Source organism: Apteryx mantelli, unplaced genomic scaffold, assembly GCF_036417845.1.
Source record: "Apteryx mantelli isolate bAptMan1 unplaced genomic scaffold, bAptMan1.hap1 HAP1_SCAFFOLD_34, whole genome shotgun sequence".
NCBI lineage: Eukaryota > Metazoa > Chordata > Aves > Apterygiformes > Apterygidae > Apteryx > Apteryx mantelli.
In genome coordinates, this window is record NW_027118693.1 from 2,717,943 (window position 1) to 2,740,803 (window position 22,861).

The 22,861-nt window shown below is 51.2% G+C and overlaps 1 protein-coding gene, 1 long non-coding RNA gene and 1 other non-coding gene across 3 annotated transcripts in view; 2 read left to right on the forward strand and 1 right to left on the reverse strand.

The window, feature by feature from the left end:
• The window catches only part of LOC136996371 (uncharacterized), a 179,523-nt gene that overhangs the window by 129,734 nt on the left and 26,928 nt on the right, over nt 1–22,861 (reverse strand). The window lies entirely within an intron of this gene.
• On the forward strand, nt 3,372–3,443 carry TRNAA-CGC (transfer RNA alanine (anticodon CGC)). Its single transcript has one exon. It is a non-coding gene; the product is annotated as a tRNA-Ala (tRNA).
• LOC136996378 (olfactory receptor 6E1-like) lies at nt 19,323–20,276 on the forward strand. Its single transcript, XM_067317302.1, has one exon. The coding sequence runs from the start codon at nt 19,323–19,325 to the stop codon at nt 20,274–20,276; it is 954 nt and encodes a 317-aa protein (XP_067173403.1).

The following is a 22,861-nucleotide window of genomic DNA, read 5'->3' on the forward strand; positions in this document are numbered from 1 at the left end:
TGAAGGCAAGTGGACAGACCAGGCACAGGCAACTATACAAAAGCCGGCAGTGGGAAAGGCATGGGGGGAAAGGGGAGCGCGGGCAGCAGTGGGGCAGGGTGAGCAGCCCTGCTCAGGTCCCCACAACTAGGCCGGGGAGGGCTGATGGCTCTGGGGCCGGCTGGGATCTGGATGCTGCTTTGGCATCAGCTCCGTGCTGGGAACGTTGGGGTTTCACCCTTTGCAGGGAGCAGCCTGTGCTGGGGCCATAAGCGGGGCCCTGTCTGGACCCAGGCCATGTCCTGCTCAGAGGCAGAGGAGGACAAGGGAGTGTGGTGACGGCCAAGGGCTCTGCCCCTCGCCTGCTGGGAGGCAGCCTGCAGGACAGGCAGAGCCTGTCTCTGTGCCCAGGGTCTTTCCAGTCATGGAGCTGCAGAGGAGTTTTTGAAGGAGGTGAAATCCTCCAGAAGCAAATCCTAAGGAGCAACAGCAACAAGCCTCCAGAAGTGCCCAGAAGCCTGGAAACTGCTGCAAGAACTGCTTTGTCTCTGTTCGCTGCCTCTGCTGCTGCACTCCCAGGCTTTCTCCCAGCTTGGGCAATAGTCAGGAGAGTCGGGCTTTTCTGGGATCTTCTTAATGGAGATGCATTTTCCAGATGAAATCTCAGACTAGCTGATGAATACTTCAAAGAAACTCTCAGAAAAGCAAACATGGGAATAATGCAGCTCCCAGAGGTGTGCAGCTGTAGAGCCAGTTTGCTCCATGGAGTGAAGGGGGAGCAGACGGGCTGTCCCGGGGCCCTCTCAGCATCCCAGCCCAGGCAATGCTCACCAGCTGGACATCCGTCCCTTTCCTCCCTGCAAAGGCCTCCTGGGGAATGAGGAATGAACTGAGCTTGAAGCAGCCCTGCTTCTGCTGATGGGTTTGCTGCCATCTCCTGATCCCCTGAGCTATCTTAGCTACCTGCATGCTCTTTGGTGAATACTGGAAAGCTCACACTGGCCAGGCAGGTACAGGCTTTCACTTCATCCCTGCATGTCTCACTTTGGGGGCTTTTAGCAACCAGGCGCCCAGCATTTCTGATCTTTGGGGCCTGCTCTTTGGAGCAGTCAGCAGTGCATAGCACAAACCACTGTGGTGCTGCTAAGCAGAGGGAAGTGCAGGCCATTCCAGGTCAAGATCCATTCCTGCGAGGAACCTGCATGGAGCTGTGTTGCTGCTGAGTGCAAATCTCAGCCTGGTGCTGTCCCTCCCAAGGGCAGTAGGCCTGAGAGGAGAAAGACCGGATTTGTGGGAAAAGAGGGGATTTGCACTGCAAGAGACGAGCACAGTGCACAGTGGGGGGCTGTCCTTGGCATCCTGGCCCAGCACCTGTAGAGGGATGAGTGCTGAATGTGAGTCGCAGGCAGGAGGCTGTTTAAGCAGCTGCCCATGGAGCAGGGACTTCAGGGAGCTGTTTCCTACAAAATGTTGAAGCCCTGGTTGTGACTAATTGCCCAAAGATTTCCTGGTTCTGGTGTTTGGAATCAGAGGTGTAAAAGGGAAGGAAACAGCAGGCTCTGATGAGGGAGAGAAAGAGCACGGAGGGATCTGTCTGGGACCCCAATGAACACCCCTCTGCATCTGCTCCTTCCTGCTGAAAGGGCACAAGACAGGGCAGAAATGCAGCGACTCCCCTGGGGTCCAGCAGGGAGGGTGAAACCTGCCTGCCTGTAAAACTGTGACTTCACAACAGCCCCAGATTAGAGCCTGGCAGTCAGTTTTGCTTTCCACATTTACTTTTTTTTCTCCTACATCTCCTGAACATTGCACACAGGCTTTGCTTTTGTGTTCTCTATCCCCTCAGTACCAGCTCACAGCACAATTTTCCCTTTTCCCTCTGGGTTTCCCAGGTCAGTTCCTGGGAGCGGAAAAGAGCATTCGCTGTGAGCGGGGTGGGGGTGGTGCGCAGGGAGGTTCCCAGCACATCAAGGGGCTGGTGAAGACACAGCCAGGAGATGCTTTGGGAAAGCTTTTGGGATTCCTTTGTGCCTGTTCCTGTTTCCCTTTCCTCTCTTCTTTGGAGGATGACACAGGGCAGAACAGACAGCATTCACTAAACCCTGATTTATTCTATTTTAGCCATAGTAAAGTGTGTGTCTCATGCTTGGTAGTGATCCTAACACTGTCGATGCCCCTCTCCCCCTCCCTGTTCCCTCCCAGTGTAACTCCCCTCTGCAAAACCCATCTCTGCACACACACAGGTGTGAACAGGAAGGTCAGTGGCACCAGCCCGGACCCCTCTGTTCACAGCAGCCCTGGTTCAGGAGACAGGTCCTTCCCTGAGCAATTCACCAGCCGGAGTCAGAGCTGTGGGGTTACCACAGGTTTTTCTCCACTAGTTCATGGGGACTGGGGGCAAAACCTGGGGTGCCGGGCAGCACAACCCCCTCAGGCGGCACCCCACCACGAGGGCACCATCCCTCGGTGGGCTTGAACCACCAACCTTTCAGTTAACAGCCAAATGCGCTCCCTGCTGTGCCACAGAGACACCACCAAGCATAAGACAAACACTTTACTAGGGCTAAAATAGAATAAATCAGGGTTTAGTGAATGCTGTCTGTTCTGCCCTGCAGAGAGACCTTCTCTGGGGCTGGTGACGTGGCTGGGCTCAGGGACGTTCCCATTCCCACAGCACCAGGGACTGTCCTGACACCGGAGCTACAGTGTCAGGACAGTCCCTGGTGCTGTGGGAATGGGAACGTCCCTGAGCCCAGCCACGTCACCAGCCCCAGAGAAGGGGACGCTGCCCTTTGCCCACCGACAGATGCTAGTGGGCAGAGTGGTGTGGGGAGAGGCCTGGTGTCCAGGTGAGGGGCTGCGAGCAGCTCCCTGCCCACGACCAGCTCTGCCTGCTCCCGTGGCCCCTCCGTCGCACACCCTGGGGGGCAATTGGAGCTGTGGGAACATCACCCTGGGGAGGGCATGTCCCTCACCCCACTCACTCCTGATGCTGACGTCGGGGACAGGTGTGACGCACACAGGAGCGCTGCACAGGGTGGCAGAGGTGACTCAGGGAAGGGATTTGCTCCTCTCCATCGACCCGCCCTGGGAGGGCCAGAGCATGGGAGCAGCACCTGCAGCAAGAGCCTCCTCCTGCCCCCATTGACTGCAGAGATGTTGAAGGGGCAGCACTTCGTGGTGCAGCCCTGGTCCAGCACCAGTCCCAGCTGAGAGGCAATCCCAGCTTCCCCCATGCCAGCCTGTGGCCCAGCAGGAGGGTTTGAATGCTGCTTTCTGCTGAGGCTCTCGGGGCAGCAGGGCGCAACAGGGCTGTGCTCGTCATGGATATATCATGGGATGAGAGTGCCCCCCGTACCATCCCCCATTCCCCTTTCCCCAGCAAATTGTAAGGGGATGTAGCTCAGCGGAAGAGCGCCTGCTTCGCATGCAGGAGGTCCTGGGTTCAATCCCCAGCATCTCCAAGGGGGCTTTTTCCTGAATTTCCATTCCCCCCTGTCCCAGCAGAGCTGGGAACAGGGTACATTGCTCCTCTCGTGGGAAGTGGAGCTTCCCATGTGGAAAGAGCCCAGCCAGAGCATCAGACAGCCTGCCCAGGTGAAATGACACCATTATGTCACTACTGTTGCATTATGAGGTCATCAAGAGCATCACAGAGGCTGCCCAGCAGCAAGGAGAGCTTGGGAGGAGGGGAGAGGGAGGGACAGGTGAAGGTGACATTGGTGGCTTTGGTTGTGAGGTGTCTCCTTTCACAGCAGTGATTGGCCAGCAGCAGGTGGGCAGGCATGTGAGGTCATCAAGGGCAGGAGAAAGCCCCCAGGAGAGAGGAGAGCTCCTGAAGAGGGGAGAGGCAGAGACGGGTAAAGCTGGTGTCGCGTGAAAGGGAGGGACGGAAGGCCCTTCCTTATCTTTACAATTTACGTTTGCCTGCCAGAGCCCCCCTGTTTGAGGACTTTCCCTGGGTCAGTTTCGCAAAGTAAAAAGAATCTTTGTAATTTACATTTGCCTGCCAGAGCCCCCGTTTGAGGACTTTCCCTGGATCAGTTTCGCAAAGTAAAAAGAATCTTTGTAATTTACATTTGCCTGCCAGAGCCCCCGTTTGAGGACTTTCCCTGGATCAGTTTCGCAAAGTAAAAAGAATCTTTGTAATTTACATTTGCCTGCCAGAGCCCCCGTTTGAGGACTTTCCCTGGATCAGTTTCGCAAAGTAAAAAGAATCTTTGTAATTTACATTTGCCTGCCAGAGCCCCCGTTTGAGGACTTTCCCTGGATCAGTTTCGCAAAGTAAAAAGAATCTTTGTAATTTACATTTGCCTGCCAGAGCCCCCCTGTTTGAGGACTTTCCCTGAGACAGTTTCGCAAAGTAAAAAGAATAAGATTTTATTAAAGCGACAGATACAACAGGTTCGGAATTGCCGTTGATAAATGCACTTGCTGCTACAAATTTTCTTTCTATGAGCTCAAACTAACAATTAAGCACTTTCAATAATAATACATTTTCCCGGGTAACATCCAACGTTTGTCGGAGGCACAAGTCTTACCAAAGAGGCGACCCTGTTTGGGGGAGGGAGAAGGAGGCTCGCTCGTCAGCAATCTCCGGCGAACAGGTCGGCGGTTCAATTTTCTTCCCTTCCAAAAACTTTAGTGAGCTATCCTCTGTTTTATAGTTGCTGAAGGTGGGATGTGGAAGTCCAGCAGACATACTTCATTGGCCAGATTGCCATTTGCGCAGTTGTTGGGGGTATGCCCCCCTTATTTACATATCATTATGCAGCAAAGGGCATGTTTTTTAATATGGTAGTCTGGGATAATGAGACTAGGGGCACTATAGGTCAACAGTTAGTCTGTGAGCAGCAATTATTTTTTGGGATGCAACCCTTTGTGGTCAGGGGCGGACCATGATACCTCCATACAGCTCTCTCCTCCGCCGTGCAGCTGGAACAAACTGTCTGTCCTTCACCAGCTAGTTCGTTACTCATGTTGCAAAAGGGTGGTGAGCTTTGGCTACCACATACTGTTTTTCCCTTGTGCCCCCTTAGCTTTCTCCTTGAATACTCTCTTGTTCCCACAGTGACCTCACAAACACAAACACCAACCACAGCACCAGCACTGGCCTATCAGGCACTGAGCCACAAGTGACATCACAACCACAAACTGCACCCACAGCACCAGCACTGGCCTATCAGGCACTGAGCCACAAGTGACATCACAACCACAAACTGCACCCACATCACCAGCACTGGCCTATCAGGCACTCAGCCACAACTGACATCACAACCACAAACTGCACCCACAGCACCAGCACTGGCCTATCAGGCACTCAGCCACAAGTGACCTCACAACCACAAACTGCACCCACAGGACCAGCACTGGCCTATCAGGCACTGAGCCACAAGTGACATCACAACCACAAACTGCAGCCACATCACCAGCACTGGCCTATCAGGCACTCAGCCACAAGTGACCTCACAAACACAAACTGCACCCACAGCACCAGCACTGGCCTATCAGGCACTGAGCCACAAGTGACATCACAACCACAAACTGCAGCCACATCACCAGCACTGGCCTATCAGGCACTCAGCCACAACTGACCTCACAACCACAAATTGCACCCACAGCACCAGCACTGGCCTATCAGGCACTCAGCCACAAGTGACATCCCAACCACAAACTGCACCCACAGCACCAGCACTGGCCTATCAGGCACTCAGCCACAACTGACCTCACAACCACAAACAGCTGCCATGTTACCAGCACTGGCCTATCAGGCACTGAGGCACAAGTGACCTCGGAAGCACAGACAGCAATAATGTGTCTCATTGTTACCTGTTATTTACACATGCCCAAGTGCCCGAATTGTGTGGCAAAGGAAATTGCTTCCTTCTTGCCCATCTGGTTCTCAGGAAGCAGTGACTTCACAGGCTTCATCAAAGCACCTGCCATCTGATGGCCTATGTGATCGTAAGGAAATAGTGATCTCACAAGCAAAAACAGCAGCCATGTGCCTACCCCTGGCCTCTCAATACTGAAACAAAATTAGCCTCACACTCTGTACTCAAACCATGTGTGTGCTGCTGGCCTAGCATGGATGGAGGCACACCATCCCCAGAAGCACAAACAGCGCTAACCTCCATACTGCTGGTCTACCAGGTGCTCATGCAGAAGTGGGCTCAGAACCAGAAACAGCAGCAATGGGCCTGCTCCCCCTTTAGCAGGCATTGAGACACAAGGCACCTCACCATCATCACCAAAGCTACATGCATGCTGTTGGCCTACCAAATTCAGATGCACGACTCACCTCACAAGCACAAATGGCATCGATGTGCCTGCTGCTGCGCTATCTGGGACCGAGTCACAAGGGAGCTGAAAAGTGCAAACCTTCACAGAGATGGAGCTCACCTGAGCCAATCGCATGTCCCTTGATTACGCTGTGATCACTCCATACAGAACAGTCTTCTGCAAAAGGCTTTCATCTCCTGACAAGACTCTCTCCAGATCATGCGACAGCTCCACTCTGGCACCCTGCGCACAAATCACAAAAGGGAACGATTGGTCTTGCTTTTCCTTTAGTACCATCAAGTCCCAGCTGGGAGCCTTTGCACTGCAGCACCTGCACAATGACAGCAGCATGCCACTTCCATTTCCAGTGCATTTCTAGGGACAGAGATCAGCTGAGGCAGCAGCTGCACTCCAAAGGCTTTCTGACACTCTCAGATCAGATCAGCACTGCACCAGCCATCAACCTGATGCCAGACCTCTGCTCTGACACCTACTCTACAAACACACTGCCTCTGCCCCACACAGCTGCCTCTTCTGCTAGACACAACCAAGTGCCAGCAAGAACAGATGCATGCAGGACACTCGCCACTTGCACACTCCACAGCCACTGCTCTGCTCGCTGCCTTCCCTTGGCTCCGCAACCCAGACACACAGGGAAGCTCTTGTGATAACACCACAAGGTGGCCAAGGCACTCTAGGTTCACAAGGCCTCTGCAAATGAGCAGCACAAGATCAGGCACAGAGCTGCCTCCTTGGGTGATGCTGCTCTTTTCAGAGGGAAGGATCCTGCTTGCTTTGGGCACAGCAGGCTGCCGCTTTCCACCCCATCCCCTCACGAACCTCCTGCTATGGATGGGGGAATGGGGATTTTCTGTAGCAATACAAAAGTTACAGATACAACACAGAAACACTTGAGAGTCCGGAAGGCCTCCTGAGCCCAAAGGAACCTCCGTTCCTTTCCTTTAGTTACTTGCACAAGGAGCCCCAGGGAAGGGAAAAAGGGTGCAGAGGCTTTGACATGAGGCCCAAGCAATGAGGCAGCCCCACACTGGATGGCTGCTGAAATGACAGCTCTCCTGGCTGTGCAGCCTCTGCAGCAGCAGTCCGGGCTCCACAGCTGCCTTCACAGAGCACTGAGGGCTGGGTGCCACAGGCAACCTGGCCCTGGGCACATCTTCACCCCTCCCAGAGCCAGCAGCCCAAGAGCTCTGAGACTTCCTCAGGTCAAGCTACAGACGCTTTGGGGCACTCACACAAAGGCACTCAGGACATGCGGGCATTTAGTATAAGGGTCTTGAACTCATCCTGTATGGCACCGCAACCTTTGAGGAAAAAGGAGGGGGCACAATAGCATTTGCTGAGTGCGCTGGCAGGAACAGCAGTTGTGGGACGTGGAACTGGCAGCACAGCAGAGGTACCAGGAGGTGAACCCACACCCCAAGTCACCCAGGGAAGACAGGTACGTTTATGGAAGCCTTCGCATCCATACGTAGCCTCTTCTCAGTCACTTGCAGCTGCTTTCACAGAGGGCTCACGATGCTGGCCAAGATGTTGACAGGTACAGGGACACACCCTGGCATCCTGCCTCCATCCTCAGTGGCTCTAGCACTGCACTGGGAACCTCCATGAGTGGAGCAACCTAGAAAGAAAGAAAGAATCGGAGTCTTACTGGCAGTTCTGCTGGCCTTGCATAGTCGCAACAGGCAGGGGCAAATGTCTCCCCTCTGTGCTGAGCTCTATTGGTGAGAGCACAGCCAGCAGATCCACCGAGATGTTCCACTCCTCTTTTTGGCACAGCTGACACCATGTCTGTATACCGGGTCGTGTTTGGGAGACAGCATTCAGACCTTGCAGGAAAATCTCACAAGCTCCCTGCTCTTTTGACAGGGGCAACTTCTAAAGCACGCACACCCTGGCAAGAAGAGATTACTCACACCACTGCTCACACCAGCACTACATTCATTTAGCAGCCTCAAAAGTCTAGCTGGACTCCCTAGCTGACTGCGAGGACGCTGCAAGCTTCTACTTAGCGACAAGTGGAAAGGCAAACTCCATGGCCATGCTCACCACAGAACATCATCCACATTTGAAATGTAGCAGTACTAACTCATGATGACGGAGTGGAATAAAATTTGTGTCAGATGATGTGGAACATCCACTTCTGCTTGATTAATGAGTTGCATTTCTCTATTGCTGTAGAGCTCTGCAGGGGTCAATCCCTCCTCTGAGCACACACAGAACCAGCACCACCCCAGAAGTGACCTCACCACCAGCATCCAAGCCATGTGTCTTCTCCTCACCTCTCAGCTGCTCACATAGAGGTGACCTCACAAGTCCATACACCCACCACATGCCTGCTGATGGCCTATCAGGGAAAGAAGTTTCCTCCAAATAACTTCCCCAGCCATCAACTACTGCCCGCCTAGCAGGTACTCTGACAAAAGAGACCTCACAAGCAACGCCCATGCCTAACTGCCTGCTGCTGGCCTAGCAGGGACTCAGAAAGACATGACCTCACAGTCATCTTCACGGCCATGTCTCTGTCACTGGCCTAGAAGACTCCAAGATAGAAACTACCTCACTATAAGTTCCCCAGCCATGAGACAAATCCTGCCTTATCAGCTCCTCAGCCTGAAATCATCTCAAAAATAGAGATCCCAGACGTGGACCTGATGCTGCCCTACTAACTGCTCAGGTAGAAACGACCTCAGAAACACCTTTCCACTCACAGAGCTCCTGAGATCCAATCAGTTCATCACTCACAAGTGACCTCACAAGCAACAGACAAGCCTTCTTCCTCCAGATGGCCTATCAGCTACTCAGGCAGAAATGACCTCATCATCAATAGCTGAGTCATGTGCCTCCTGCTGGCCTATCAGCTACTTGATTTCAGAATTGATTTCATACCGGTGATTTTCTGGCATAGCTCTCATAGACAGTGCTGACCTCACTATCCACAGTGCTGACCTCACTACCCACATCATGGCCACGCAGCTATTGCTGCCTGCAGCTCCCCCTGACTTTCCCCAAGACTGAGCCACCTACAGAACAGTCTCCCTGATCCATGTCGCTCCCCATACAATGCTTAAACTGCAGCAAAACACACCTTAAGGATCAGTTAGGAGCCCCAAAATAAGATTACCTTTTGCCTAGATAGTCTCTACACGTAGCCCATAAAACTTAGCAATAGGAAAAAGGCTTGCAAGTAATTCTTGGCAACATTTTCTAATGGGAGGATTGCATGGGAACAGCGATCGTGAAACTGAAGACAGCAGGGCCTCACGTCCCAGGCAGAGGGAGAAGCCTTCCCGCAACTCAGAACTCTGCTTCCTTCCCCAATGCTGAACAAAACCAGAAAATCCTCTACACATCCACGACAACAAGCATTCTCCTATTTTAGGCCCTCACAATTGGAGACACGCGGAAGGACTCAGGCCAGGGCATCTCAGTTGGTGAAACCAGCAGAGACACAATTCAGCAACTCTTCACCCTGACCTAGGAGCATGGAAAGAACAACGGCAAGTGCAAGCACTGGCCGGTCATCAACTTTCAAGGCCCCTGACAAGCAAAACAGCTCACACTTACAGAGCTGCTCTGGAAACATCCTTCACCCTGCTGCCAGGCTCACAGGTCTCGGCGCAAAGCAAGAGGCAGGGAGCAAAAACAACGGCTAAGGCACGGCATGACATGCGGGAACAGCCTCTCTCAGAGACACTCGGAAATGCAGTTTTCACAACAGAAGACACCATTGGGAAGGGCACCTCGCGAGGACACCAGCAGCCTGCTCACACTTTGCCCAGCACCTCCCAAACGCAGCTCCGAGCAGCACCTGGGGCTGCGCTGGCAGCAGCACCTCAGGGAAACGCTTTAACAGGGATCCCAGAGCCACCACAGGGCCAAAGCTTCCTGCCCCCAAACCCCACCGAGCCGCCCCGGCCCAGCTGCTCGGGGCAGGCCGCCACGTCTGCCTGCAGGGCAGCTCCCCCCTCTGGCCCACGTCGCTCTGGCCCCTGCTCACGGCCCCACCAGCCCCTGCTGCAGCTCCTGCAGCAAAGCAGCCCCGGTGCCAGCACCACTGCCCCGCCCCGGCGGGAGGGCACCCGCCGCCATTTGAACGCGCCCGCAGCCCCCACCAAACCCTCTCGCTCGCTCGCTTCTCGCCTGCTTTGCTCCCGCTCCTCTTTCACGTCTTTGACGTCTTTTTTTTTTCCACATATGGACTGCAATTGGCTGACAGAGCCATCAGTGAAATCGATGCCCGCCCTCCTCCTCCTGACAGCCAATAGAAAGGCTGCACTGGGCGATGCCATGGCAACGCTGGGCCCTCCTGTCCTGGCGGGTATGTTCGCCCCCTCCCCCGCGGTCGGGCGCCATGTTGTGGGCGGCAGCGTGGGGCGCGGCGGGGCCTGGCGGCAGCGCGCCGCCGTGTTTGCGGGCAGTGCGGGGCCCCGGGACACGGCCGCTGCCCCGGCAGGTCTGTGCTGTGCGGCAGGGGCCCCGCGGGGCTGCTGGCTGCCCTGCGCCCTGGGGGCCGTGCGGGGCACAGGGGGGCAGTGCTGGGGCGTGTGCTGGTGGCAGCCATGGCGCTGGCGTGGGGGCCCTGGGGCTGGCCGTGGCACTGGAGCCCGCAGGCAGCGTCCTGCTGCCCCCAGGGCAGGGCAGGGCAGTGTCCTCTCGCCCCTCCTGCCCTGGCCCCCTGCCCACGGCAGCCCTAGGGCTCGGCTAGGGAGCGGTGGTGTGGGGTCGTGAGGGGGCTGGGGGAGATGGCTGTGTTGGGCTCACCTCAGCACTGCCCACCCCAGCTCAGAGAAAAGACACTGGGGTCAGCCAGGACCTATTGAATGGGGATTGCACCTCTGCCTGTTTCCAATCTGCTCTCTCCAATGTATTTTCTTTTGGGTGCAGAGGTTTGAGCCCAATTTGCAGGAGGACAGGGGCAGTGGCCATCTGAAGATGGCAGCTCTGAGCGCAAAACATGCTGCGCCAACTTGGAAGGATCCAGGGGAAGGAACAGAGATTTTCCCAAACACCCAGTGGACTTGGTGTTATTACAAGGTGATGGTTTCATTATGGTATATGGACATTTCCAGCAGGGTCTTGAGAGCCCCGTGGAGCTGCAGGCCACCTCAGCCTCTGGGATGCAGGACCCCTTTCCTCTCAGAGCCAGACCCCAAAGGGGGACCCACTCCCAGGGAAACCTGTCATGGATTCCCATGCCCCCCCCCCCCCCAAGAGGTGATGGAGCTGGCCGCACAGAAGCCTTGGGGCTCAGGACAGCCCCAGCCCCAGGACCCAGCAGTCCTGGCTGCCACATTGTCCCCCAAGCAAGAGGGGACCCTCAGGCAGGGCTCTCGTAGCAGTCCTCAGCCCTGTCCAGCCACCCCCACAGCCTGGGATCCACAGCGGTTTTGGCAGTTAACAGTCTCTGTGCGACACCTTGGGAAGGAGCTCCCAAAGCCCTTACCCTTGGTGGAGAGCCGCAGGAGTGTTGGAACAAGGAGCTGTGGTCCTGGCTGATGGTGTCCGTCCAGCAGTCCTCCATGTTGCTTGCCCTCTTGCTCTCGTTTCACCTCTCCAGCCAGAGAAACAGGACGCTCTTCCCATCTCATTACCCAAAACTCCTTTCCAACATGCCCCTGCTCCTCCTGCTACCCCAACGTGGTCCCCACTGCCTCCTGTCCCCTCTCCTTGCCATGGAGCCACTATGAAGGGCAGCCGTGGGGAGGGTGTGAGCAGTGCCCAGGAGTGCCTGGGCCTCACAGGGAAGTGAGGGTCCCCACAACGACACCGAGGAGACCTCCCTGTGATGTGGCACGTCCCATTGGGACCTCAGCTCGTGTCATCTGGGGGCTCAGTAGGTCACTGCCATGGAGATGGCACAGGCAGGGAGAGAGCAGAGAGATTTCCCCTCATGTGCTGGAAAGCAGCCACCTGCCTTCACTGCAGTTATTTTCCATAATTTTCTGATAAATCCTTCAGGAACATCTCCAGACAGTGCCAAAGACTGTGAAATGTCTCAAATGGGGCACTGGAGATGTCACTTCTGCACCCCTGCACTGACAGGTCACTGCACTGGGCAGACCTGTGCAGGAATCTGGGGTTTGAGGGTTGGCATTTTTACGGGATCCAAGGCATGTGGGATGAACCAGCACAAAGCATGGCCACAGGCTGAGAAATGCTTTGGTGAGCCTCAAAACTGGTTTCTGCTGTGGGCCCCTCTTTTTGTGGAAGCAGGATGTAGGACAATGTGGGACAGGACGTAGCCTTCCTCCTTTAGGCACCAAGGCAGACTCTTTGCTTTTAAAAGTGCTCGGCAAGGTTTCTCAGTCAGCAGTGCTTGAGCTAGAGATGCTATGTCAGAGAAGAGCAAACATAGCCTTAACACACATCATCCAGAGGCCCTTATCCAGGACCCTGGAGCCTGCCAGGCTCCAAAGCCATGGGCGAGGCCAGGTAGCAAATGTGGGGAAGTTTTCCCATTCCCCATGAAATTTGCCCATCTTTCCTTCTGGCTGAGCCTGAGGAAAGCCATTTCTCATCCCAGGGCCTCATTTGGTCCTTGGGCTTTTCAGTGTCACCTTGGGGCTGTGCTTCTCCCCTGGGTACGCTCCTCAGCCCCCTGCCCTCCTCCCCAAAGGCACCCTTGCTCTCCCGGGCTCTGTACAGCGCTGACATCCTGGATCTCCCACGTCTTATGTCTCTAGGCTTCTGAGGACATGCCCACACACTGCAATGCTGCTGTCCAGGCTCCAGTGCAGACGTTATGAGGCAGTGCAATGCCTCAGGACCTGCATTTTGACTCACTCCGAAGTTTGTGAGATGACCAGCACCCATCTCTGCAGCTGCTGAAGTTTGAGAGCATCCATGCAACTGACCTTCCTGCTCTTCCTAGTCTCTGCACAGGCCTGGGACAAATCTTGCAGAAGGGAGACTCCATTTGCCTTGAATAGTGTCAGAGATGTGGCTTTCCAAGTCACTGCAAAAGGAAGGACTCCTTTACTTGTTTGGGTTGCTTCTTGAGCCTGTGGCACCCCCTCTGTGATGCTGGGAGCCGCAACTCTGCAGCCTGGTGTCTCTGCCCTTTCTCTCCCCTGTCTCCTGCTTGTCTACCCAAAGTCTTCTCTACACACCAGGGGCATGGAAAGTGCTGCTCTACAGAGCTCATTTGAAGCTGTGACACGTTGTGAAGCTGAAGGCCTGAAGGAGGCTAGTCTGGGACATGGCTGTGCCCCCACACCCCCTCCTGCTGCCAGCCTGAGGATCCAGGAAGGTCTCCAGGGAGAGCAGTGGCTTTGGTGTGGGTGGGATGAGTTTCCCTCAACATCCCTGGGTCCTGCATGGCTTTCTCTAAAGCGTCCAGGAAAATCCCTCTTCTCTAGGGGCTTGCATCAAGGCTTTTCCAGACTTTTGTACAGAAACACAGCCCGGTCTGGGATTCCCAAGAGCAGCACGGCCCCCAGCATCACGCAGGACCCCCAGGAGCTGTCTGGCTCTCTCTTCTGTTCCCACATTCCCCGATTAAATGGACACTTTGTAACCTCACCTTTACAACACACCATTTGGACGCTGCAACATTGTGACTCCTCCCCTAGCTCATTTCCATAGGCAGCTGCTGATTTGCGACCCGCCTATTGGCTGGCAGGAGGAGGGGGGGCGGGTCTGGATTTCACTGATGGCTCTGTCAGCCAATCGGAGTCCACCATGTGGAAGAAAAGAAGATGTGAAAGAGAGAAGTGAAAGAGGAGAGGGAGCGAAGCAGGGGAGGCTTTGGGTGGAAAGCAGGACCGGGCTTGGGCAGCTTGTTTCTCACAAGACCGTGAGAAATGCTTTGCCCCCCCTGCCCAGTAGAACTGCTCTGCCTGGCACTGAGGCACAGGAGGACTCAGGGTGGAGATCAGGCTCTGCAGATAAGAGCTCCGCGGCAGAGTTAGGAAACAAGAAAAGACCTCGAATGGAAAAGCCAGCATCTTTAAGTACACCAGAAACCAGCAGGGGCTGGAAAATGCCCCAAGCTGTAGTAAAAGTTTCTGAGCATAAAGAAAAATCAATGGAAAAAAAAAACCTGTTCAAATGTGAATAACAGATGGATGTAACCGAGTAACCTTAAAAGAAATAGCTTCAGCAGTTACAGTTAAAACCAAACTATAACAACCGAATTGCCTTGGTAGGGTTTACTTTTTGTTTGGGTTTTACAGAGTGACCCTCTGAAGAGCAACAACTTGAAAAGAAGCAGCCAGAAAGAGTGGTAGAATTGTTAGGCTAAGTAATGTGTTTTTTAAAAGTATCTAAATAATAGAATGAATCTAGGAGCCAGGAGAGAAGTAACACCAAAGGAAGATGGCAGACCTAAGAATGAGAGGATACTCATACCAGGCTGATAACCAAACTCAACAGCTGTATTCTAGTGTCTGTAAAAATTGATGCTCCTAAGGAAGGGGCTAACACCTTCCCTTGATGAAAGGAAAGGAAAGGAAAGAAAGAGAAAAAGATGGTAAAATCTAAGCATAAGGGTAACAGCTGTTGATCTGAAGTTAAAGGTGTCTGTTTACTATAGAGAAGACAGGGAAATATGGAAAAATAATAAAAAAGGTGACCAACTCTATTTGAAGCTCCTCTAAAGGGAACTATTCCAGCTTGGGGAACAAACTGATCTTTCGGTGCAGGAAAGAAATGCTTGCAATTAAAGGAAATAAGATTTCTGTGTCAACATATTGAACTGGAACAACACTCGGATTCACCGAATTTGGGTCAATAGGCCAGACCAATCATGTTGCTATTAGGATTAAGACTGTTATTTTTAACAGTTGTTTACGTGTTACTGCAAATGGGCATGCTTTGCTTTTGGCGTCTATTAATAGCAGTGTGCATTTCCCCAGTACGCTGTGCTTACCCAAAAGCCGCCCACTGCACACCAAGGGGAATTTGCTGACTTCTGAAATAAATGCGTGTGTCTGACAGTGTCAAGGGGTGGAGTGACAGGCGCCACCCAGGCAAGCGTGGGACTCTGGATGGTGCAGCCCACAGAAGAGGGGTTTGCTCTGGGGTGCTCCCAGGAGTTAAGGAACCCCGGGTGCATCACAGCTGGAGCCACCACACTGTGGGGTTGCTGCAGCCTGGGGGCAACCATCTAACGACCCCACGACTGACAATTCCAGACAGAGGAGAAGTGACACCACAGACTCACCCCATAAACATCTAGGTGCTGTGGAACCATTCCCCACAGAACGACCTGTTAGTGGGCAAATTGTTACTAACTGAACAGTGCTGTGGGCTGAGCACTAGGTTACCTGTTGATGTGCACGCTGTTATTGACTGAGGCCATACGGCCTTTGTGTAACTGTGGGCTGGCGTTGTTTGGACTGGCTATAAAAGATGGTAAGACACTTAAATTGGTGTGGACTCTGACCGACCATCAGCTGGCCTGTGGATGTCAATGGCATGATGAGGAGAATCCAGGCAAAACTGTACCGGAAGGGTGGCCAATAAAGGGCGAGAGCAGTCGCTGTATCGTGCATCTGTGATTTAACTGTAGAGCTCTGATATGTGTATATATTTTTTCAGTTCTGTTATATTTCTAGCTTTTTTTGTTATAACTTCTTATCTCTAATAAATTCTCATACTTGACAAATGATGATCTCTCGGAGTTCAGTGCAAATAACCCCCGAATCCGATAGAATCCCAGACGCCCCTCTATTGGCATGTCATAGGTAACACTCACAAGGGGCATCAAATCTCTTGAACGGGATGGTTGGTTACTGTCCAGATGGTGGTGGCAGTCTCCTTTGCCAGGGTCCTTCCAACAGTGGTTTCCACTGGATCAGATGAGACTGCCCAAACTGTTCTTCTGGGGAATTTTTATAGTCTAGCTGGCTTGTGGTCCTGTGTGACCTCTCCAGCATATGCATGACCCATTGCTACTGATTACCTCAAACTACATACCAAAGCATCTCCTAACTCTCCTAAGAATGCACAAAAGACTGTCCTACATGGCCACTTCTTCATTTGCAGGAGCAATTTGTACTGTCAATTTTCAAGGGCCTTAAATATTTACAATTTAATCAGTTCTGCAGCAGGAGCTGCTGCAGAGATTCTGAAACAGCCAGATACTCCACCTGTGATGGTACTCACCACATTTAAGCACAGGAACTGGTCCAGGCACAGCAGGATCTGCCCCTAGAAATCTCTAGAACTGTCTGAAATACCCACTTGGAGAGGTTCTGCACCAGTCAGTCCAACAGTTAATTTGGAAAGTGGTAGGAGTTCAGTCAATCTCCTAGTTTCAAGTCTGAAACTGCCTGTCTCAAACCTGGCCATCAGCTCACCTGTGTGGATTACTAGATGGGGGAGTTCCTGGGCCACCCAGGGGATTAATGACTTGAGTGCTCTGAGTGTGCACACAGGCACAGGCCTGATAGCCTGGTGCCCACCCACGCCACAATTCTAACTGTAAGAGAAACCTGAATTTCATACCTGGAACTTGATTTCCAGAGCTTTTGCCACAAGTACTGGCTCTTAGCTAGCACTCTGGCCTACCTCTGCAAGCAAGTGAGGCAGGAGAGTTGTTTCCTGTGTCTAAAGACAGGTGGGATGAATCAACCTTTATTTCATGGCATTGGATATAAACAAAGAGAAAATGAGAATCCCTTGTGCAGTTCTGGTCTCCCAACTCAAGAAAGAAAAGTAGGACTAGGAAAAGGGAAGGGAAAGTTGATGAAGGTAGCAAGACGAATTTCACCACACATGACATTAGTTACTCTTGTCACACCTTCAACTGACTGGATTCTGAAATGGATCCTCCCAACCATACCATAGTGGGAAAATTCTTCCTCAAGGCCTTTTCAGTCACTCCTCAAATGTAAATCCTCTTCTTCACACTGCCATGGGTGATTTATCTGCTCACTGCCATGGGGCATATGGTCATGATAGCCATCATTTGACTCAACCACCAGTTCCACCCCTAGTGTATCACTTCCCCAGCAGCTTCCCCTTCTCAGATATTTGGTTCCCTTTGCCCCTAAAAGGTTTGTCAGCCTCATCTTGGAGATTAAGACCATCCTGTGGCTACTTGCCAATCTCAGACCTTCCTTTCCATCTTCCTGGGCACAAGTGAATTCAATCTGCTTGTTGTGATGTCTTTCAGTTGCTGTGGGGCCATTTGCAACCCGTTGCACTGCACCATCTTTATGAAGCCCTGGTTGGGCTCCACGCTCATCTTTACCCATTGGGTGATGGCATCTCTGTCCTTGCTCAGCCCCACCATCTTATATACCAAGGTACCCTCTGCTCCATTTTTGGCTACATGGGGCCTGAATACAGCAAATTCTTTGAACCAACCAAAGCCAGATAAAAGGCTTCAACAGAGGGTTACCCACATGGTGAGCAGAGAAGCTGCTTTGCTGTAAGCTCTCAGCAGCTTTGCAGGTTCCTCTAAGAAGGTACATTCAGGAGAAGCATGATGTTAGCTGACATCCAGCAGACTAAGAAGACACAACCCTTTGAGCATTGGAACTTACCCAGAAAATGGGGAGCTGAGACTGTCGCCTCTGATTCACTGAGGCTACAGTGATATTGCTGTAGGTGACCAGGCTTGAGCTTTTGCTCAAATAATTACAGCCACTGGTTCAATTTCAGCATATCTTCCAGATGAACCCCGTCCAGAGATTCCCTTATGCCAGACTAGAAGCAGAGAGCAAGACAGAGCATCTGGGATCTAGGACGAACCTGAGCTCCAGGTTAAAACACCAATGCAAACATGGGGTATTGCCCACTACTGAGCTTCCCGTTTTACTCTCTGTATAAAAGCCACCCACTATGCTCTGAGACAGGGTCTGGGGGGACAACAGAGTCTGTGGAGAACCTCTGGTTCACTCCTTGAAACCCATCATCTCCTTCTCCCCTCCGCCCCTGCATTTTTGAAGCATCCTATTTGTGGAGTGTCTAAAACCAAATGCAAAGGTGGAGGGAAAAATGTCAGTATTTATTGCCTATGTTTTCCTTGGACTTCCTTCTGTTAGACGTGTTCTTTGGTTTGAAAAAGAAATTAGCTACTTAGTAAATTAAGAAGTTTGAGACAGAAGTAGTGAGTTTCATCAACTTCATTAGAGGTGTCTGTGCGCAGCTGGAGTCTGCACTTGTTTTCCCTTGTTCCCTATGTTGTTAATGGGGGCAAAGAGAGAGCTCTAGAGAGAGGCTGGCTCCTCCCAGACTATAACTGGCATGTGAAAGAAGTGTTACCAGTCTCTTCCAGACACTCTTCTCCCTCTCTGCACTGACAAGATGGGAGGAAGCTAACTTGCTCAAACTGAAGTGCCTGACTTTTAGACATCTAAAACGTCACCCTGCTTAGTATTATTTTGTTCCAGATGCTTCCTACATCAAATAATCAAAAGGACAGCCTTTAAGTTCTTTAAGATGAGACGATTTCCCCCTTCCCCTAAAGGGAAAGCAAGGCATTTAGGTCAGGACATTTAATAACAATGTTTCCTCAATGTTTCTGGAGAAACAGAGAGGAAGAAGATGTGGAAGAAAGCAGGGGATTACAAAAGAGATCCTCGATATTGGCTTGTTTTGAAACCACAGATGTTCCAAGTCAAAAAAGGCAAGTACTGAAAAGCAGAAGGAATAACTTTCAAAATACTTATCTAAATGGATGGGCTGGCATCTGTAGATACTAGTAAGTATTTTTGCCAGGAGATTAGGTTGGCTTTTGAAGCACAGATGTGATGGATGTTTGCAATAGGTCGAAGTGAAAAGGGAATTTCCCAGGCATGGTATGAACTAGTTCACAACCTCTTTACAATACTGTGCTCTTGAGAAAGAATGCTTTGTGAGTGGCTGGAAAAGGTAGAAAGAAGACAGTAAAATCTCTGAGGACTCTCAATGAAATGTGAAGCAGAGAAATCAGGGTGCGATGAATGGCTGAGAGGAATATTTCTGTCTGTGCTACCTAGGAAGCAAGCAAGGGAGCAAAGAAGGAAGGATCTACCCTCCTATCCAGACTGTGAAATTCTCACACTTGTTTCTTCATGCTCCTGTCTCTGCAGGATGTACTGAAATTAGACATGGGACCAGGAAATGAAACTGCAGTTGCTGAGTTCATCCTGGAGGGTTTCTCAGGGCTTGATCAAAGACTACAGCAATTTCTCTCCCTGCTCCTTCTACTCACATACCTGACAACAGTGACGGGGAACACAGTGATCATTTTCCTCATGTGTGTGGATCACCGCCTGCAAACTCCCATGTACTTTTTCATCAGCAATCTGGCATTCCTGGAAATCTGGTTCACATCCTCCACAACCATCACATTGTTGGTGATTCTGAGCTCTGGAAGGAGACCAATCTCATTAAGCAGCTGCTTTGCCCAATGCTATTTCTATTCTGCCCTGGGTTATACAGAGTTCTCCCTCCTTGTTGTCATGTCCTTTGATCGCTATGTTGCCATCTGCCAACCTTTGCATTATGCTGCTGTCATGAGGCAGCAGCTCTGCACCCATCTGGTTGTTGCTGCCTGGGTCCTAGGCTTCACACTCTCGCGTTACCATCTGGTCCTCCTCTCAAAGCTGACTTTCTGTGGCCCCAACAAGATCCACCATTTTTTTTGTGACAGCTCCCCCTTATTCACACTGTCCTGCTCTGACACCAGCCTGCTTTGGAAAGCAGACCCCATTTTGATATTGTTTCCATTGCTGGGTTCCTTATGTTTAATCCTGGTGTCCTACATGGGCATCTTCCACTGTATTCTGCACATGCCAGCAGCATCTGGGAGGAAGAAAGCTTTTGCTACATGTTCTTCCCATCTCACTGCCTTAGCCATTGTCTATGGATGCTGCATTGTTCTCTATGCACGGCCCACAGAAGAGGTTTCCTTGGAGACTAACAGAATTGTAGTTTTGCTGAACAATGTCCTGTACCCATTCTTAAACCCTTTCATCTACAGTCTCAGAAACAAGACTGTGAAACTGGCCCTGAAGGAAGCCATTGGCCGTGCAAAGGTTCGGCTTTTCCCCCAGTCATGATGCTTTTCATGACAGCAATTCTGATTATGTATCATATATCATGTCACACACATATATATGTAGCTACTAAATACAGGTGCCTCAGGAGATTTATGTTCTCATTGGACTGTAGTGGTCAAAGGAAGCAATGTGAATTGTGAGTCTTGGTTACAGGGGGTTCTTATAAACAAAATCTAAAAAATAGTAATAAAATGTTGAACACACACACACACACACACTTCTTAGGACTGCGACATAGACTGCCAGTGCATGCTGACACAAGGATGTTTTCATAAGTCATCTCAGGAAATTTAGCTGAAAACTCTAGGGACAATGTCCAAGGGTTGTTGAGAAAAGCTCAGAACACTTTCCCTGAATAACAGAAGATGCTAAACATGGAAATTAAGCTCAGACACTACAATGGGTTCAAATTCATTGGATTCAAATCCATAATACACTTCTCAGTTTCATTAACGTGATGAAGACAGCCTCTTTGATTTGTCAATGATAGCCTGCAGACGATAATTTTATTATTCACTTTGGAGGAAGGTTTCTTAAAAATTCACATTTTTGTAACATGTCCACTTTTGTGACCGTATGTCCATTTTTGTGAGCATGTCCACTGTTTAAAGCCCTGCTTTATCTATCTCCATTGATGACTCTAGGATGCATTGTCCTGAAGGAAAAAAAAAGAACATCATATTTCTTCTTGGAGAATTAGGCATTTTCTACCTTCCTTTTCTTTCCTGAAGGATTATTTCAGGATCAAGATTTTTTTCAAATAAACTATGTATGCTTCTATCACACTTTTTTCTTCTTGTCCATCAATGAAATTATATATTCCTCCCTATCCCCCCTTATTTTATACTTCTGTCTCCATCCATATCTTTACATGGCAAAGTGATGGGCAGAAGCATGTACAATTGATAAAAGGAAACATATTTTAGAGAAATAATAAACACGGAGATCCCTTTTCTCCTTTTATTTTGCATTCCACAGGGAAAAACAAAGCACAGAGGAAGGGAAGGCATTGCCATTGCTTTACTCCTGTGCAGTTGTTTCTAATCAGCATTTCATTTTGTTAGGGCCTCTGAGGGGCAGAATTGTCGTTAACAGCTCTTTTAAAGTTTGTGTGTGAGTGTCCCATTTCCAAAGGGAATTCTACAAGGGTGAACTCTTTATAGCAAAATCCATCTCCTCATGTGGGACCCCAGGGAAGCTATGGCACGTTGGGTGACCAAAGCTCAGCCCAGCAGAGCACTTGGGCGCTCTTGAGCAGCTTGGTCATCCTGCTCCAGGTGGATCCTTGTGCACCACAGTGAAGGATGTGGTGGCCCTGGGTCTTCCCATCCAGGCCCGCAGCTCCACCGGCAACACAGGGTCAGGGTATGCAGGCAGACGACTAGGCTCTGCCTCGGAGTTGAGATAACTGAACAGGACGTGAGAAACTAGTGGCTATGAGAAATCATTGGACACTGCAGGGAACAGAATGAGACCCTGCCAAGTTCCAGACAGCACAGTGAGGGGTGGCTGGATTTCAGCAGTGATTAAGGGAGAGTTATATGAGAAAAGGACAAGCGTCACACATAACTGATGTATTGGGGATCCTTCGGGGAGTAGACTCTTGCAGCACCAGCAGTACTGAGGTAATGATATCAGAAGCACCACATGAGCCAGGGGTTACCTAGCTAACAGTACCAGAAATATTAAACTTGAGTACATAGGCAGTAAAAGTGGGACCAATGAAGAAAAAAATACTTAGAGATGGGCTGTTTATTTCAAAGGGGATAAAGCTGGAGAAAGGGAGGGATCAAGCTGCATCATGGAAGAAGCAGCATGGGAAAATGGAGGCAAAGGGAATAAAAGGGGCCAGTCATGTGTAAGCAAGCTGCTGGTGGGGACACTTGTCTGGCCAGGCCGTGTACCTGGTCTCTGCGGTGTAGCCTATCATTGTATTAAATCCTATTCCTAGCTCTTTTCTGGGTGAGTGTGCTCGCTGTTCTGCATGAGTGCATGTGTGGAAGGCTTGCAGATGTCAAGGCAGCCAGCTACCAGAGACACCCATGCAAGGGTGTGTGTGAGGTCTCCTGCAAGCTTTGAGTCTGATTAGCTGGTGAGCAAGAACAGGACCAGGCCGTTTGTATCGTTCGTGTTTATGAGTGCTACTCGTGTCTCCGTGGTGCCTGTAAAGGTACTGTGCCCCTGCCGGAGTTGATTTTTTGGTGGTCAACTATGTCCGTACAGAGTGTGTGTATGCCTCTTGGAAGTGCATGCCCTGTCTCGCTACTGGCAGGACCAGGGAACAGAGAAGCGCAGCAGTCTCCCTTCCAGTGGACCAGGAAGGAGGAATCCCTTTATTCAAAAATCCACTGGATCCAGCGTCCTCTAACAGTGCAGGCCTTGGAGGTGCTGCAGCCACTTGGTCTTGATGTTGAGGTCCCACTTCTCTGTCACCTTGTGGTTCCCAAAGGGCACAGAGGCTTAGGCTTTGGGGCTGCAGCATGAAGGACCAGCTTTGGCACACATCGTTCTAGTTCCCCACTATTGATTTAAGCAATACAAATACAGAGATCTTATAAGTGTTTGGGTCAGTGATCCCCTAGAGT